Source organism: Ahaetulla prasina, chromosome 4 (assembly GCF_028640845.1).
Source record: "Ahaetulla prasina isolate Xishuangbanna chromosome 4, ASM2864084v1, whole genome shotgun sequence".
Taxonomy (NCBI): domain Eukaryota; kingdom Metazoa; phylum Chordata; class Lepidosauria; order Squamata; family Colubridae; genus Ahaetulla; species Ahaetulla prasina.
This window is the reverse complement of record NC_080542.1, coordinates 60,854,584-60,871,653: the sequence shown is the minus strand read 5'-3', so window position 1 is coordinate 60,871,653 and position 17,070 is coordinate 60,854,584. Positions and strand designations below refer to the sequence as shown.

The 17,070-nt window shown below is 34.5% G+C and overlaps 1 protein-coding gene across 1 annotated transcript in view; it reads left to right on the top strand.

Annotated features, from left to right (window-relative positions):
• The window catches only part of VWC2 (von Willebrand factor C domain containing 2), a 42,658-nt gene extending 25,867 nt beyond the window's left edge, over window positions 1–16,791 (top strand). The window contains exon 3 of the mRNA XM_058183377.1: window positions 15,491–16,791. Coding sequence (XP_058039360.1) covers window positions 15,491–15,642 — 152 coding nt within the window. The 3' untranslated portion in view covers window positions 15,643–16,791. The remainder of the gene's footprint in view (window positions 1–15,490) is intronic.
• Window positions 16,792–17,070: the final 279 nt, after the last annotated feature.

The window sequence follows — 17,070 nt, the reverse complement described above, 5'->3', positions numbered from 1 at the left end:
ATATTACAATTATATGAATAGTATAATATATTATTATAAATATTACAAAATCTGCCATTCTAACATGCATACTCTTCCTTTAGAAAATACTGGCCTTTCCAAAATATTGTCACACAAGTCCAACAACTACATCTAGAATAATATCAGATTTCAATTTTTCAATGTGATTCTTCTAACCATTCCCTGCCATGCTTGACATAAATATAATTCTTGATTAACAAGTTCCAAAGTTATAGTACGTAATGTTGAGATCTTTAGCATTTAAAGATTTTCCCATAAATCTGCTTTATTCATTAATATATTGGTGGCACAGTGGTTAGAATGCAGTATTGCAGGCTAATTCTGCTGACTGCCAGGAGTTTGATTTTGACAGGCTCAAGGCTGACTCAGCCTTCCATCCTTTAAGGTCGGTAAAATGAGGACCCAGATTGTTGGAGGCAATATCATGATTCTGTAAACTGTTTAGAGAGGTCTGTAAAGCATTGTGAAATGGTATATAGTATAAGTCTATTGCTGCTGTTATTATCCTCAAAATAAATCAAATAATAACATGACCATATCATAAGAATCAATGAATTCTCAACAGTTCACACCTCCAGGAAATAAAATCTGATGTCTATCCTTTCACATACATATCCGGGAAGTCAAGTACACTCTAAATATATTTCACTTGTCCGCTTAATTGCAGATTTGTTGATATCATTTTAAGGTTGTTTTAAGGTCTTTATTGGAGATTCCAGTAAATGTTTAGGATATCCCAGGAATATCCACTTTAAAAACATTATTAAGCTTTGAAAGAGATGTTATATGTTTTAATTCTGTTAAGGATTGCTTCATTTCATTCTGTCAGAAATAATGAATTGGGTAGTTGTTTAAAATGGATCTGTAAAACAGCAACTGCTTTTTGGGGGAAGTGGACAGTGCACATATGAAATTTTTTATCCATTTGTTAAGATGATCAATAATTTCTTCTGATATTTTAGTCAAGCATTGTTTTTTGAGTTAGTGGTGTGGAGAATAGTTCTAGATCAGGGGTCTCCAACCTTGGCAACTTTAAGACTTGTGGACTTCAACTCTCAGAATCCCTCAGCCAGCAAAGCTGGCTGAGGAATTCTGGGAGTTGAAGTCCACAAGTCTTAAAGTTGCCAAGGTTGGAGACCCCTGTTCTAGATACAATCATAATATATGCAATATGAAGGGTCTGTTCAAAAGGACAGATGAATGTCCCTCATTTAGAATATTAGAAAGAAATAATGAATATAAAAATGTTTCTTATGGAATAATACTATTGTATCACAACAGCATGAAAAGAAATTAGTATAAACTATTAACATATTTCCAGTATTCGTAAACTGAACAAAAGATATAAATGTCATTTTGAAAAATTATTCATGTATAAGTGGGCATGTTTGTGAATATATACACACACATACATACCCACACAGAGATGCATTTATGAACATTTATTATAAAACTCAATCAAGCAGTTAGTCATTGACCAAATAAATAAAATAAAAAGAAATTCAGCAGTTTTCTGAATCATGGTTTAAAATTAGCAACTTCTCTAGAATCAACAAGATGTTTAAACAATTATACTTACATTATTTTTTTATTATTATTTCAGGATTTTAAAGCATTACAGGCAATGTTCCCTCTAATTTTTCACGAGTCTGAGCAAGCACACTAACTCCCTGAGCGGTCCCTTGGACCACTGTGAGCAACATCAGACGTGCGCATCAATGACGTTGATTAGCTGCGCAGCACAGATTCGGCTAGCTAAAACACGCCACAAATGGACGCCTGTCAAATGACGTTGATTAGCTATGCAGCACAGATTCGGCTAGCTAAAACACGCCACAAATGGACGCCTGTCAATGACGTTGATTAGCTGCGCAGCACAGATTCGGCTAGCTAAAACACGCCACAAATGGACGCCTGTCAAATGACGTTGATTAGCTGCGCAGCACAGATTTTCTGTGCGCGGAGACCGTGTCAGCAGTGCACATTTGCGCACGTGCGCAGTTTAGAGGGAACAGTGATTACAGGCTATATGTAACAAAATTATTCACAACAAGAGAATTGCTCTTGATTGTCATTCATATTAGGAATCTATTAAAGTTAATTTTTAGCAAGATTAAGATTTGGAGAATATTTCTGAAATAAATTAAAACCTCACAGAGAAACAGCCCTAGTCACTGTGTAACTGACTTCTGGTAATGATGAAATTATTCAATATATGTACATTGAGCCAAGATGACTGGGGAAACAAGATTAAATAGTTACATATTGTTCTTCACATTCGCTTTTTCTCTTTGATATTTTATGATTTCTTGTTTTTTTGCATTCCTTCTGAGGTATAATTGTGCTTAAGTTATTGTTTGTTCTTTGTCATGGGCATCTAATGTATCAGGAATAATCATCACTGGGCTTTTATCAGCTGAGAGTTAGAAAGATAGCAATCCATTTTCTGAAAACTATATTAGCTGTGAATATGGTGGAAAAAATGGGAGAGAAGTTTTTTTTATAGAAAAATTAAAATTATACATAGTTTCATGTAAACCTTCTGAAAATATCTTCTTTTCTGTGGCTATTTTCACTGACAAAAAATGACTTTGAAGCCATTTTTTGAGGTTAAATTTCTAAGTTTGCTTGTGTTTTAGTTATTTAGAAAGGAATGGATATATGCAGCACATATGTGGCACCAAGGACAACATTGAAAGGATACCTCAACCTGTAACATTAAATCATGGTTTATTTGTTGTTTCAATATAAAATACATAGGATGCCTTATTTTTCCATTTTTCTTACAAATCTAGAATATACTCTTCAAAATGTAAAAAAAAATGTTCTTTTAGTAAATTAAATAGGTTTTGACTGTTCCAATAAGATCTACCCAAATTATGATACTTCTGACTTCTGTTTGATAAAAATGTTAATTTTACTATTAAAAATAGTGAAGTATAATAGAGATTGCTTGCCTTTAGTCACAAAATCGTAGTGGATTTTTTAAAAAAGTTGCTATGGATTCCCATGAGAATTCCTCATTTTAAAGACTAATTTAAGTTCGTACCAAATAGATGTTACATATATTTATTAGTATTATTTGTTTTTCAAATATAGTCACATGCAAGGAAACAATACCTTACATAGCATCCAGTTTGCATTTTTTTATTCTGTAAATATAAAAAATAAAGCAGAAACAGTTCACTTATTCTGCAGATGTGGAACTCTCATTGCCTCAGCAAATGGCAAAGAATGCTAGTTTTCTCTGAGGCTTGGAGACCAGACCATTTTTTTAAAAAAACCATGTTTAAAATTAATCAGTTTTCTAAACATCAGAATTACCCTTATTTTAATAATGAGAGGTGTTTAGAGCTGTCTTATGAATGGGGAAACATGGTGTACATTTGTTAGTATTGGCATACAATTCTAAGATTAGAGACAGAGGGAGGACTACAATGATTGGAGGATGAACCTTTTCACTGTATGAACTCTTGTTTCACCCTCTAAAAGAATTTTCAGACTCTCAAATTCCCAGATTGATTTTTGCCTGCCAAAATACTTCTGGTTTGGACATCTGTACCCTATTAAAAGGTAAAAATCTCACATTTCTGCTCAAAATTTCCAAATGTGAGATATATTTTTGTCAGTGGGAATGCTTAAAGTTGCTTCAAGTTTATTACCAGTGTGATGGATACACAACTGTTTTCACTTATTTTGCTGGAGAGAAAAGGATCCAGTGAAAGGTTTCTCCTTTCTTTTCCATCAAGAAACTGAAAATTGGAAGATGGATGGATGTGGAGGTCAGCTGGGTAAGTGCTTCCAATGGGCTGATTAGGGCCTGGTACAATTCCCAGGACCCTGGAAGTTGCGCATTCTTAGAAAGGCTTTTCCATCATAAATATTACTGCTGTCTAGAAAATATAGAGTTCTGTTGTATTCCACCAGACCAACATTTCATTCTATTTTAAGGTTTGCTTCTTTCTTGACAGTTGGTATATGTGTCCAATCACAACTTGTCAACGGAATTTTATTTACTGTGAATAAATAGGGCATACCGTATATACTCGAGTATAAGCCGAGTTTTTCAGCACGTTTTTTGTGCTGAAAAACGTCCCCTCGGCTTATACTCGAGTATATACGGCTTATACTCGAGTTTTTTTTTTCTTCTTTTTTTCACATTATACCGGATGGCGCAAACTTGGCGGGCTTTTGCATTAGCGCGGGGAAGCCCTGCCGGTGCAGTGAGAGGGCGGGGCGGGGGAGCCGCCAGCCTTCTCGGCTGAGGGAGGGAGGGTTTCCCCGACCGGTAGCTGCCTCATTTCCCACCCTCGGCTTATACTCGAGTCCCCAGTTTACCCCAGTTTTTTGGGGTAAAATTGGGGACCTCGGCTTATACTCGGATCGGCTTATATTCGAGTATATACGGTAATTAGTTTTTTTTAAGTATTATGGAATTATAGGTGTATCATAAAGTTGTTTTATTTTATAACGTCATTTCTCAGGAAAAATGTCAGACTTCCAAAAACATGTAAAAATTTTAAATTCTACATTTATTAAAATGTTTATTTAGGTATGAGTAGCAGTTTTTAATCTAACCTAGTTTCTATAGTCTTTCAGAGTCAGGTATTCTTAATATGAAAGAATACTTGACTACTTTCCATCTTGATATCAACATTTTAGTAGTTAAAATATGCCATAATTTCTCTTTAAACATCTCATAGACATTTTTCATTTAGAGATATTTCAAATGCAGCTGACGTTTAGTTTCTAATTTTGATCAATGTTTTTATTTCCTTATTGTCAACTAAATCTTATTTTTGACTTAATTTCAGAGTCATTTTAACTATACAGATAAATACTTGGATTCTTTTGGTTTGGAAACCATAATCATGCCTTATGTATTATCCTTCCTTATATATTATATTACCACATTTTCTTTAGCTGCAATAATATTAACTTTCCCATAACTTTTGGCATTATAATGATTCTATATATTCCAGATTGGTAATTTTATTATTCTGTTATTCTAAACAATTATTTAGTTACCTTGTATATCATATTTTACTACTTTCATTTTTACATCCCAAATTCTTAAACTTTAACTTACAATTTCACTAGTATTGTTTTATGATTTTATAGCTTGATTTACTCTAATCAATTGTGACTCTTGTTTCTCCAGTTAATGATTGAAATAAAATGACTGATTGACAGATAAATTGCTTTATTTTATTGCTATTATATTTAAAAAAACACTGCTCTAAACATGATGGAATTAAGCTAAAATGGAAACTTTAAAAGAAGTGAATGCATTTTTCAATGCAACAAAATCTGGTAGGTCAGGTCCACATACAGTCTTCCAGAACCTCCAATACCAGCCTTAGAGCTCCTGTTTGTATTTTTAATACTTAGGAAGGGGGAAATTACATTTATTTCTGATATTTGTAATTGAATGTGGCTAATTTAATTTCAATTCAGTTTACAGATAATGTACTTAAATCAACTTAAGTTTTTTACCGCTGCCTAGAGATATAAAGTTGAGTAACACCAGCATACTAATGATACCTCAACCCATGGTAATGGGATCTCACCAGCAGCTTCATGTAGATATTAAACAGGAGCAGAGAGAGTTACCGAGCCCTACAATAGCTGCACGAGAGCAGCTGGGGGAACGGGGAGTGGATCTCTCATTCTGTATCAACATTAATTGGACCAGTCTTAGAGAAAGGAGCCAAACCAATGCAGACCTATGCTGCCTAGCCCCTAATCCTGCAGCTGACCCAAAAGCATACCATGATCAATGGTATCAAATGCTGTTGAAAAGTTAAGGAGGGCAAGGATGGTTGCACCACCATTATCCCACTTTCGCCAGAAAGTCACATCCACAAGTGTGATCAATGCTGTCTCTGTCTCATAGCAGCTCAAACCTGACTAAAAGGAGTTCAGAAAATCTGTTTCATCCAGTACCCTCTGAAGTTGCCAAGTAACCAGCTTTTCTAAAAAGGGAAGATGGGAAACAGGATGAAAATTTTCCAGCCAGGTAGGATCAAGCAATGGTGTCTTAAGGAGAGATCAAATCACGGCCTCTTTAAAAAGCTCTGGGAATGTTTCCTTTTGCAGTGAGGAATTTATCACTGCATGAACCCACCCAGTGGTCACTGTCCTGGAGGCTTTCACCAACCAGGAGGGACAAGGGACTAATTGATAGGTAGTTGCACTGACAAGACCAAGGACACTACCCACTTCCTTAAGTCCAACAGGATCAAGCCATTCCCAGATCACCAAGTAAGGCCTTTCCCAAGGCATCTCATGACGACCTACACCACCCTTAGGTTCCAACTTGGAACAAATTCAGGTGACTTGATCCATCAGTAAGTTCCTCTGCACAGCCCTCAAAATGATTGTCTGAGTCTTCCTGGTCCAGGAGGGGTTAGGTGATCTGGTCCAGGGTTCATGGGTGAGACACAATAAATGCCATTTCTTCACTCTTATCACCACAAGGTAGGCCTTAATAGTGCTTGTAAGTCATGTCCGTTTGGAGTTATCCATCTTTCTCCAGTGGCTTCTCCTAATCCTTTTCAAAATCCACAGCTCCTCCATGAATCACCAGGACTAATTGGATTACATCCCAGAATTCTTAAGGAGCTGGCAAATGTGATCTCAGAATCACTGGACCGTATCTTTCAAAGATCCTGGAACACCAGGGAGCTACCAGCGGATTGGAAAAGAACTAATGTGATTCTCATCAAAAAAAAAAGGGGGGGGGAATGGATCCAAGAAACTACAGAGTAATCAGTCTGACATCAATATCTGTGAAGAACCTGGAAAAGATAAGCAATGGATCTGTGAACACCTAGAAGCAAGTAAAACTAATACTAGAAGCCAATATGGGTTTGTCAGATCAAATCATGCCAATCAAATCTTATTTTATTCTTTGACAAAGTGACTAAATTAGAACCAGCGAAATGCTGTGGACTTAATATACTTGGGTTTCAATAAGGCATATGATAAGGTAGACCATAATCTACTTCTTCTTAAGATAGAATAATGTGGTATCAGTATCTTCACCAGATGTATTTGTAACTGGTTGACAAACCACATTCAATATGTAATCTTCAGTGGAACTGCATCTACATGGAAAGAAGTACGCAATTGGGTATCTCAAGGTTCTGTCTTAATCACAGTATTCTTCAATATCTACATAAGTGATTTAGATGAATGGGTGGAAGAGGAATTCATCAAATTTGCAGATGATGCCAAATTTGGAGAAATAGCCAACATTTTAAAACATAAGCCCAAGATCCAGAAATATCTTGACAGACTTGAACAGTGAGCCCTAGGCAACAAAATGCAATTCAGGGATGAGAAAAGTAGGTTTTACATCTAGGCAAGAAAACCCAAATGCAGAAGTATAGAGTAGGTGGTACCTGGCTCAATAGTAATAACTGTGAGCAGGATCTAAATGTCATAGTGAACAACTACTTAAATATGAGCCAGCAGTGTGTTACAGCTGCCAAAAAAGCCAATGCAGTCATAGGCTGCATGAAAAGAGAATAGTATCAAGATTATATGAAGTATTAGTACTGCTATACAGTAACTTGGTAAGACTACACTTGTAATACTGCATCCAGTTTTGATCATAATAATACAAAAAAGATATTGAGACAACTAGAAAGAATGTAGAGAAGAACTGGGTATGTCTAGTCTAACAAAAGAAAAGGACTAGGGTTGACATGATAATCTTCCAATATTTGAGAGGCAGCCACAGAGAAGAAAGGGATAACCTATTCGCCAAACCATCTGAAGGCAGGACAAGAAATGGATGGAAACTAATCAAGGAGAGAACCAACCTAGAAATAAGGAGCAATTGCCTAATAGTTAGAATAATTAATTAGGGAACAGATTGCTATCAAAAGTTGTGAATGCTCCATCCCTGGAGATTTTAAAGAAGAGACTGGACATTCATCTGAAGTGGTATAGGTTCTCCTGTTTAAGCAGGTGATTAGACCAGAAGACCTCAAGGTCCCTTCCAAATATGTTATATTCTGTTGTTTTTTTAGCTTCTTAAAATATCCACTTTTATCATTAATTTGTTGGACTTTTGTAAAGTGCCCTATAGATTCAATTTTTTAGTAACTTCTTTCCTCTTTACAAACCTTTTCCCATTCAAATTCAATTGATTTCAGATTCAGATTCCACTTTCCAACTCTTCAAATAATTATAGTAATATTTTTGAAGTAACTTTCTATTCTGTTGGTTTCTTTAACCACATAAAAGTAAGTATCAGCTAATGAGATTCACTGCAAATCAGACTGGGGAAAAAAATAGACCTCAGCTGTACTTATGCTGCCTTGGAATCTAAGTGGGTTAGGAATGCTAAGAAGATGTCTTAGATGTCTTGTGTTGAGCTGTCTAAAAACAGCTGCAAACAAAAAGACAGTCAGTGTGTTAAGGACAATTGAGAAAGCAATTGAAAATAGCAGACGATAGGATCAAGCTTTTTTATAAACTTTATATTTAATCCTCATTTTTGGTATTATTTTGGTCAGACATCTCCAAAATAATGTAATAACATAACATAATATGTTTTAAAAATAGATGATAAATAAAGCATCTTCCACATACAAGGAATTTTTTTTTAAATCACAGTGTTTCCATTCAGAAGAGGTAGAGACAAGGTGCTTTGAGTTTGGATGTTTTTTCATGTATTTCAGTAGCTGCATTCAGGAAAGCAACTTTGGCTATACATTTTATTCAATTCCACAAAGAAACCAAAATGTTAGCATTGGTTCCCTTAAATAATACTTCAAATTTCACTTCAGGTTTAATGGAACCACCCTCTTAAGCATATTCATTTGATATTTAATCTTGCAAATTTCATTTCAATAGTTGCTTGTTAATTTTCAACCATTTTAAATGGAAAATTCAAATTTCCTTCTTGAAATTTGGATTAGGTCCAAATTTTATTAAAGAGGCCTCACTCAAAAATCATTTTTTTAAATGGGGAAAAATCATTTTTTTTAATGGGAAGGTGTTACAAATATATAATACAAGGCGATGTTTCTTAAACTTGGGTATATGGACTTCAACTCTAAGAATTTCCCAGCCAGCTTTCTTTGCTACGGAATTCTGGGAGTTTAAGTCCACACATTTTCAAGGTTGAGAAATACTGATATAAGGCACTTACTAAACCCTAGAGCAGCGGTTCTCAACCTGTGGGTCGGGATCCTGTTGGGGGTCGAATGATGATTTGCAAGGGGTCGCCTAAGACCATCGGAAATATGGGAAGTATACTTGCGAGTCGAAGAATTGCGCTCCAATAGTTGACTCCACAAGCCAGCTGCAGGCTTTTCAAATCGCTAGCCGAATTCGGCTTCAGGCGCAATGAATTAAAAAAGAGAGAAATCTTTGCTCTGATGTCTCCCTCTCAAGCCAGCTGCAATCACTCCCAATCGCTAGCCTAATCTGGCTTCAGGCGCGATAAACTTAATAGGAGTCTCCACTTTAATGCCTCTGTCCTCAAGACAATCGCAAGCAGTTCAGATTGCTAGCCAATACAGCTTCAGGTGCGATAAATTCAAAACGAAAATAATTTTATGATTGGGGTCGCCACATTGTGGGGAATTGTATTAAAGGGGTCGCAGCACTATAAAGGTTGAGAACCACTGCCCTAGAGTACAGACTCTTTTTGCCTCTTCGAATCTCTTCATAGATTACTGAAAAGAAACATTTATGTACTTATTTCCTTTCTCTACCTAATCGTTATCTTTAACAATCTATCTCTCCAATTTAATTCTTAGGTGTCAGCCAAATATTTAATATATGTACTTTTGGTATAACATGTTAACTGGTTTGTTAGTCTTAGACCAGTACAAGAAATGTGTCTGAGTGATTTGTGAGCTCTTCTAAATTTATCCTAAGAAATCAGTAAATCAAATTAAAATATATCTATAAAATAATCTGAATAAAGTCCAAAAGATATGATCTGTCTAGGTTATAAGTGATATAGTATCTAAGATTATTTAAAATAATGATAACATCTAAAATTATAAAAATACGTTACCTAAAATTTATGTAAAGTGATATCTAAAATTACATAAAAGTTGATAATATCTCAAATTACATAAAATACATCTATGTAGCAAGAACTTAGCTTTTTAAGAGCAATTGGATTTTATATGCTGCTGCACAAATTCTAGTCATATGTGCTGTAATAAATGGTACTTCATCTGTAATCAGCATCTGAACAATCAGGATATCTGTTGATCAAAGAAAGGATGAATCTGGTTAAATGTCTTTATAAAAGAAGAGTAAGTTTTGTGATTTCCATGTCTCCAGAATCAAAAGGATAGTGTTTCATCCAATGCTCCCTTTCTCTATTTTCCATTTAGATGAAATAACAAGGCACTGGATGAGAGACCAAGCTTTCTGATGACTAGGTGTTTCTAGCTTTGTGAGATAGCCAACAAGAATGAATACAGGTAGTTCTGGTTTAGCAACTGCAACTAATTCAGGCAAAACAGTCACCAAGCAACATGGTCATTAAGCAAACCATGTGAATGAAAGACTGTGAAGACACTAGATTAAATTCTCTTGTGCAGTAATGTCAACAATACTTCCACTCTCGTGGCATGTGTTGTCAGGTGCAGAAAATTTTATGTAAGTGCACATTTTAGTTGAAAATTTTTTTTTTTACTATTGTTTATTATTGTCATATTTGCAAACTGCTTCATGAGGCAGTTGCTAAATTAGGATTATCTATTGTTTGCGAATGAAGCATTCCCTAGATCTTCCTGATGCCAATATCCTTGATACTCTGCTTCAGGGTTTGTTTCACCTGATCATTCCATTCTTGAGAACCAAAGATATTGAGAAACCTAGACTTAGGAGTTTAAATAGCTTTAATGCAGATAGCTTGAAAGTTGTCCTGGAGAATCAAGGGTGCTTGAAGGTAAAAGTTAAGCTTTGCCAAAAGTTTATGGAAACATGACACAGTCCTGCCTCAACTTTTATCAAGCCTGTTTCAGTCATAAATAAGTATTTGCGACCCAGCAGGATATTCACTCCTAGGCAGTGAAAGAAGCTGGAGGGCCAAAAGAAGAGTGGGGCTAATGTCTTAGCCTGAAAGTCTTACACATGGCTGGGATCCTCTCTTGAAGTGAAAAATATAATAGCATTGGGAAATTTTTTTAAAAATTTCATTTGTCACAACAGTATACACAAACATCGACATAAAACAACAACACATCATAAAAGAAAAACATATATATGAGCAAAAGTATACAACTATGTTAATTTGATATAATGAAAGGGAACAATAGGACAGGAACGGTAGGCACTTTTGTGCTCTTATGCACGCCCCTTATAGTCCTCTTTTGTCCAGTTGACAATGGCAAATCTGTAGTGAGCTTTCCTTGAACCAGTGGCATGCATTGCTATTCCGAAATATTTGAAGTCTGCCTTGTGACCATTAACATACTATGAACAGAGCAGCATCCTCTGGCAAATTTCATGGTTTTAATAAATAGTTTATTGGCAGATTATCACTGTTGCAGCGTCGGAGGTTTTTTTTTTTTTTTTTAAGGCCTATTGATGTTCTGGGAAGAACCATAGAATCAAAGGACTGGAAGGAACTTTGGAAGTCTTCTAGTCCACCATCCTGCCTATGGCACTGCAGCAGCATTTCCATAAAGCAGCAGGGATTAACATTTGAATCGTTTATACATTTCATCATGCCACGGATATAAAGCTTGAAAGACAAAGTGGCCAGAATGCACCCGTTTCATCATTTTGCACCTGTAACTGGCTTTGTAAGAAACCCTTGTATGTTGCATCTGACCTTAACAGTTATATTGGGATTTCTGGTTGGGGAAAATTGTAAGCTAACAGGTCTTCAAAGAATGGAGACAAAACTGAAGTGAAGACTGAGGGATGTGTGACTCCATACAGGGAGAAGCCAAAATATTATTGTGTGTGTGCTGCTTCTCACAAGGAAACCAGCAGATTCTAGGAAATCTATGGACAAACCTCAAGTACACTACTAGAGGCTGAGAAAGAAATTTTGAGCCCCCAGCCTCAGACAGAGCCTGTCTTTCCCTTCCCCCTTTTTTAATTGAAGTTTATTAAAATATTCAAATCGAAACAAAGATCAGAAAGGAAAGAACAAAGGTGGGTGAGAGTGTGAGGGGGGAAAAAGAAAGAAAAAAACAGTGATGTGGCCTTTTTTAGTGCCGTAGAGTACAAAATAAAGTTACAGCCTCAACTTTTTGCTTTACAATTCTTCTAGATACAAGTCATTTCTGTAACAACAGAGTTAATCTAATCGTCGAAGCCTTAAAAACAAAGTTTCATATTTTTTTTCTGTTTCGAGCATAAAGTCCCAGAAGTGGTTTTCAAGTACAAACAAAACTGAGTAAGTTCTTTAATTAAAACAGTCAATTTTGCCATCTTTGCCACCTACATCACATTTTCCATCCATTCTTCCATTGTGGGAATTGATGTGTCCTTACATTTTTGTGCATACAGGATAATCAATACTGTCAACATAAATAATATGTTCCAAATTTTCTTTCTTTATCTAACAGCTCTAAGAAAACTTACGGTTTCAATATTATATTTATTTTAAAAACCTTGTGAAGATAAAGAGCTAGCCTTAATATTCCCTTGCTTTATTATAAGCTCAACAGGAATAACTGTGACAGGGATCTGGGAATTCCAGTGGACAGCAACTTAAGTATGAGCCAACAGTGAACCGCAGCTGCCAAAAAAGCCATGCAGTCTTAGGCTGCATCAGCAGGGATAGTATCAAGATCAGGTGACGTGTTACTACTGCTTTATACTGCTTTGGTAAAACCACATTTGGAATACTGTATCCAGTTTTAGTCACCATGATATACACCCAAAAAATGTTGAGACTCTAGAAAATGTACAGAGAAAAGCAACAATGAGTAGGGGACTGGAGATTGAAATATCTGACAGTTACAAGAACTTGGTACTTCTAGTTTAACAAAGAGGATTAAGGGTGACACCATAGCAGTCCTCCAATATCTGAATGGCTGTCACAGAGAAGAGGGTATCATCCTATTTTTCAAAGCACCTGAGGGCAAGACACAAAGTAACAGACGGAAACTTATCAGGGAGAGAATCAACATAAAAGTAAAGAGAAATTTCCTGAGAGTGAAAAAATTAACCAGTGCAGTGGCTTGTCTCTAGAAAGGGACATTTTTAAGAAGCCATTAGATAGTTATTTGTCTGGAATGGTATAGCATCTCCCCTTCCCTTGAAAAGGGAACTGGAGTAGAAGAACTGCAATGTCCCTTCTGATTCTATTATTCTGTATTCTGAAAATCCAAGAAAGATAGCACTTAGCAATAGCACTTGGACTTACATACTGCTTCACAGTGCTTTACAGCTCTCTCTGAGTGGTTTACAAATGTCAGTATATTTCCTCCAACAATATGGGTCCTCATTTTACCGACCTCAGAAGTATGGAAAGCTGAGTCAACCTTGAGCTGGTGAGACTCAAACTGCTGAACTGCAAAATAATAAAAAAGAAACTTGTTAAAAGTTTGAATTATAAAATTTAAAATGGGTTAAGGAATATTTGGAATATTAGTTATTTTAAAGTACTTGATTTTAATTAAACAAGTATCTTCCTGGGAAAATAGACTGTTTAACTTTCTTAAGAGGGCTAATTGGTGGATTTTCTTAAAAAGATGAGTGAAATGTGACAATAGAATGATGGAGAGCTGGATATAAAGAGTTAAGAAAAGAAGTGACATTTTTGTTGCTTTAACTTTTTGAATTACAAGTTTAAGGAGAAAAATGGTTAATATTGGGAAAGAAATAAAAGAAAGAAGGAAAGGACTGTCAACTGAGCAAACCTGAATTTTCCCAGAGACTGTATGAAAGATGATGCACAAATCTGAAAATAATATTTATTTACCAATAAAATTTATATAATTGCCCATTTTACCAACAACAACATTATTGTGGCAGCTGTAGTATCATTGATTGAATCTATTCAGAGAGATTTGATTTTATTTGAAGGAAGAAGGGAAATAGATTTAGAAATACAGAATAAAGGAAAAATTCAATATAAATTTGAAGTATCTGCAATATAAACGAGGCGAGACAGAAACAATGATTCAAGAAATGAAAAAAGATTTAGACAATGTGACATTACTGGATTTAAAACAAAAAAGATTTTACTTGACACTGTGAATAGCTAAAGAACTATCTAGTGAAGATAGAAAAAGGGTAGTGATGTTGAGGCCCTAAATGTTTTTTCAGAATGAGAAATATGGGTGTAGGAGTAAAGTTATACAGAATTAACACAGAAGAATGAAAAGTTAAGACTTGTACTAAGAAATACACTGTGGACTTTTTCAGGAAGAAGACAAGAAACCAGTTTCTAAGGAAACGTCTTAACATTAAGCTAAGGATATCAGAATAAGAGAAAAGAATTTTGACCAGAAATAATATTGTATGTCCTTTATAAAACATCAGAAACCTTTTGTGAACTTTTTTGCTGAAAGTGAACAGAAATGATTTGATGATTTTTGGATTTGCCGATTGAAAAGGATTAACTATGGGAAGAAGCCATAATGTAACGTAATCTTGAGGATAGAATGATACTAAGTTCATTTGTAACTATGCTAAAGATCCGAAGTCATTTTTAAAATAGCTTTCCTTTTCTCTTTTTAAAATTTTCTGCAGTTTCTCTCTCTCTTTTCTTTCTTTCTTAAATCTCAATTTCTGTACTTTTTCGTATTTTTGGGTAAAAATGTCTACATAAATTTGCCCAATTTTCCCCAAAACTTATTTTTAGTTTTTCATTTATCACCATTTCCTGGAAAGCATTAATTCATAAGACATAACTACCTTCAGATTTCTTATATCATTTTCCTTTTGCTTAATTTCAAAAATGTCTTTCTCTTTATTAATTCATGTTATCCACCATTTATTTCTCTTACACAGTCATAGTATTTCATATGCTCTGATCATCAAGAAGCAAGGGCATGGATAATGATCATTGATGCTGCTGTGGTTAGTTAAGCTTTCATATGATATTTTTAATAAGATAAAGAATAGACTAGGTTATCAATTAAGTGATTATTTAGACCAGTATGTCAATGAAAGCCTACTTTTCACACTGTTGTACTCAAGTTAGGATTTCTAAACTAGAGATGATCTTGCAAGCTAGCATACTGTTGCTTGCATCTTTTCAACGGGGAAATATATGGAAAACTAATATACACTTGGAGACACCTCATCCAGAATCATATGTAGAAATAATTTCATTAGTATTTTAGTGTACAGCGTATCCATCCTTGCAACCTTCTGATATAGATCAAGCAGAAAAACCTATCTACTTTAGGGCACATAGTGAAATTTTGGACATGGAAGGGATTTCAGTTCACCTATATATATGCCAGCCAATCTCATGGAATCAGGGTCATATGAAACACTTCTTTTTCTTTTGTTTTAGGGCCCAATTGCTTTGCTGAGACCATGGTTATCCCAGCAGGTCGAGAAGTGAAGACAGATGAATGTACTATATGCCACTGTACTTACGAAGAAATTACTTGGAGAATTGAACGACAAGCTATGTGTACCAGACATGAATGCAAGCAAATTTAGATCTACTAATCTAGGGAATCAGGATATTTTTATAAAATATTTAAATCCACCAGATGATTTGGTGAAAAACAAGAGTCAATTACAAAGGATAATTTTGTTGAAGATTAAGTAGGCATCAGATATTTTGTTTTTGATAGGGAGAAATATATATGTCAACATTTGCACTTAAAATATTTATGTCATTGTAAGTGTTATATTTCCAAGTGAGTACTTTACAATAGACTCACAGATTATATTATTTCTACAGTGCCATTAGTTTAAATTTAATGTTTTATATAGATGATACTAATTAAAGTAACATAAATGGTTGACTGTCTTCTTGCATATCTGACCATGCATAAAATAAATAATGTTTGTTATATTATATAGACTATTTTTATGAAGAAACAACAATAGGCATAGAAAAGGTAAAAAATAGATATTATTATAACCACTTAAATCTGCAAGGAGTGAGGTGCTTACCTATTAATGCAACAGAACATTTGTTATTGACTTTAGTAATTTTTATCTGCGCAGAAATATACACATAATATGTGCCAATATTTCTTTACTATTGACATATACTGGCATGAATATACAGTAATCTGAGAGCAACTGGACTACTTCATAATCTGCTGGATAATTTTTATATTCTGTTACAAGAAATTTAGTCTCCCATCAGTAGTCTAGAAATATAAGTCATGTATTTTCTGTGGTTAAGCATTTAATGCATATGAATAAATCACATAATTTATGTTTTTTCTATTTTAACTTAGTTGAAATTACTTTTCCTGATAGGCAAATAATATCTGACAAAACATATCCTGTTTCAACTGTAAAGTACATAACATGACATGTGGCATTCCCGCTAACATGTGATTTGTGAAAAGGCAGATTGTCAGTCATTTTCAAGCCAAGTGCTCCCATAACATCATTTTCAAGAGTTCAAGACACAGAATGAAAAATACTAAAGTTCTTATGTTAGAAAATTACTAAATTCTGCGAAATCCTGCCAGCTCTTGTTCTATAAAAATGGCATTTTTAAATGAAACCCAATTAAGCATTTTTAAGCATTTAATTAATTTAGGCATCTTTCCAAAATATCGCAAATAATTTACTGTTATTAAAACAGTTAAACCTGTAGAACTAGTATTTCTTTTCAATTTCAAAGTTAAAGAATTGATATCATTCCAGTGAGAAATAGCATTTTTCAAATATACCTCAGCTCTTGACAAAGAAGTGGAAAATATTTGTTTTTGAATTTGCTTATTAATTAGCTTGCTCATAACTGTTTGTTTCATAAATAAATTTACATTCAGTATTTTGAATATTTTTGAACATTCTAAGGTGTTTCTTATTTATTGTATTTTCATGATAAAACAATGATACAAATTTTACAAACAATTTACTGTATAAATTCGAAGATTATGTTAAAAGAATGGAATAATA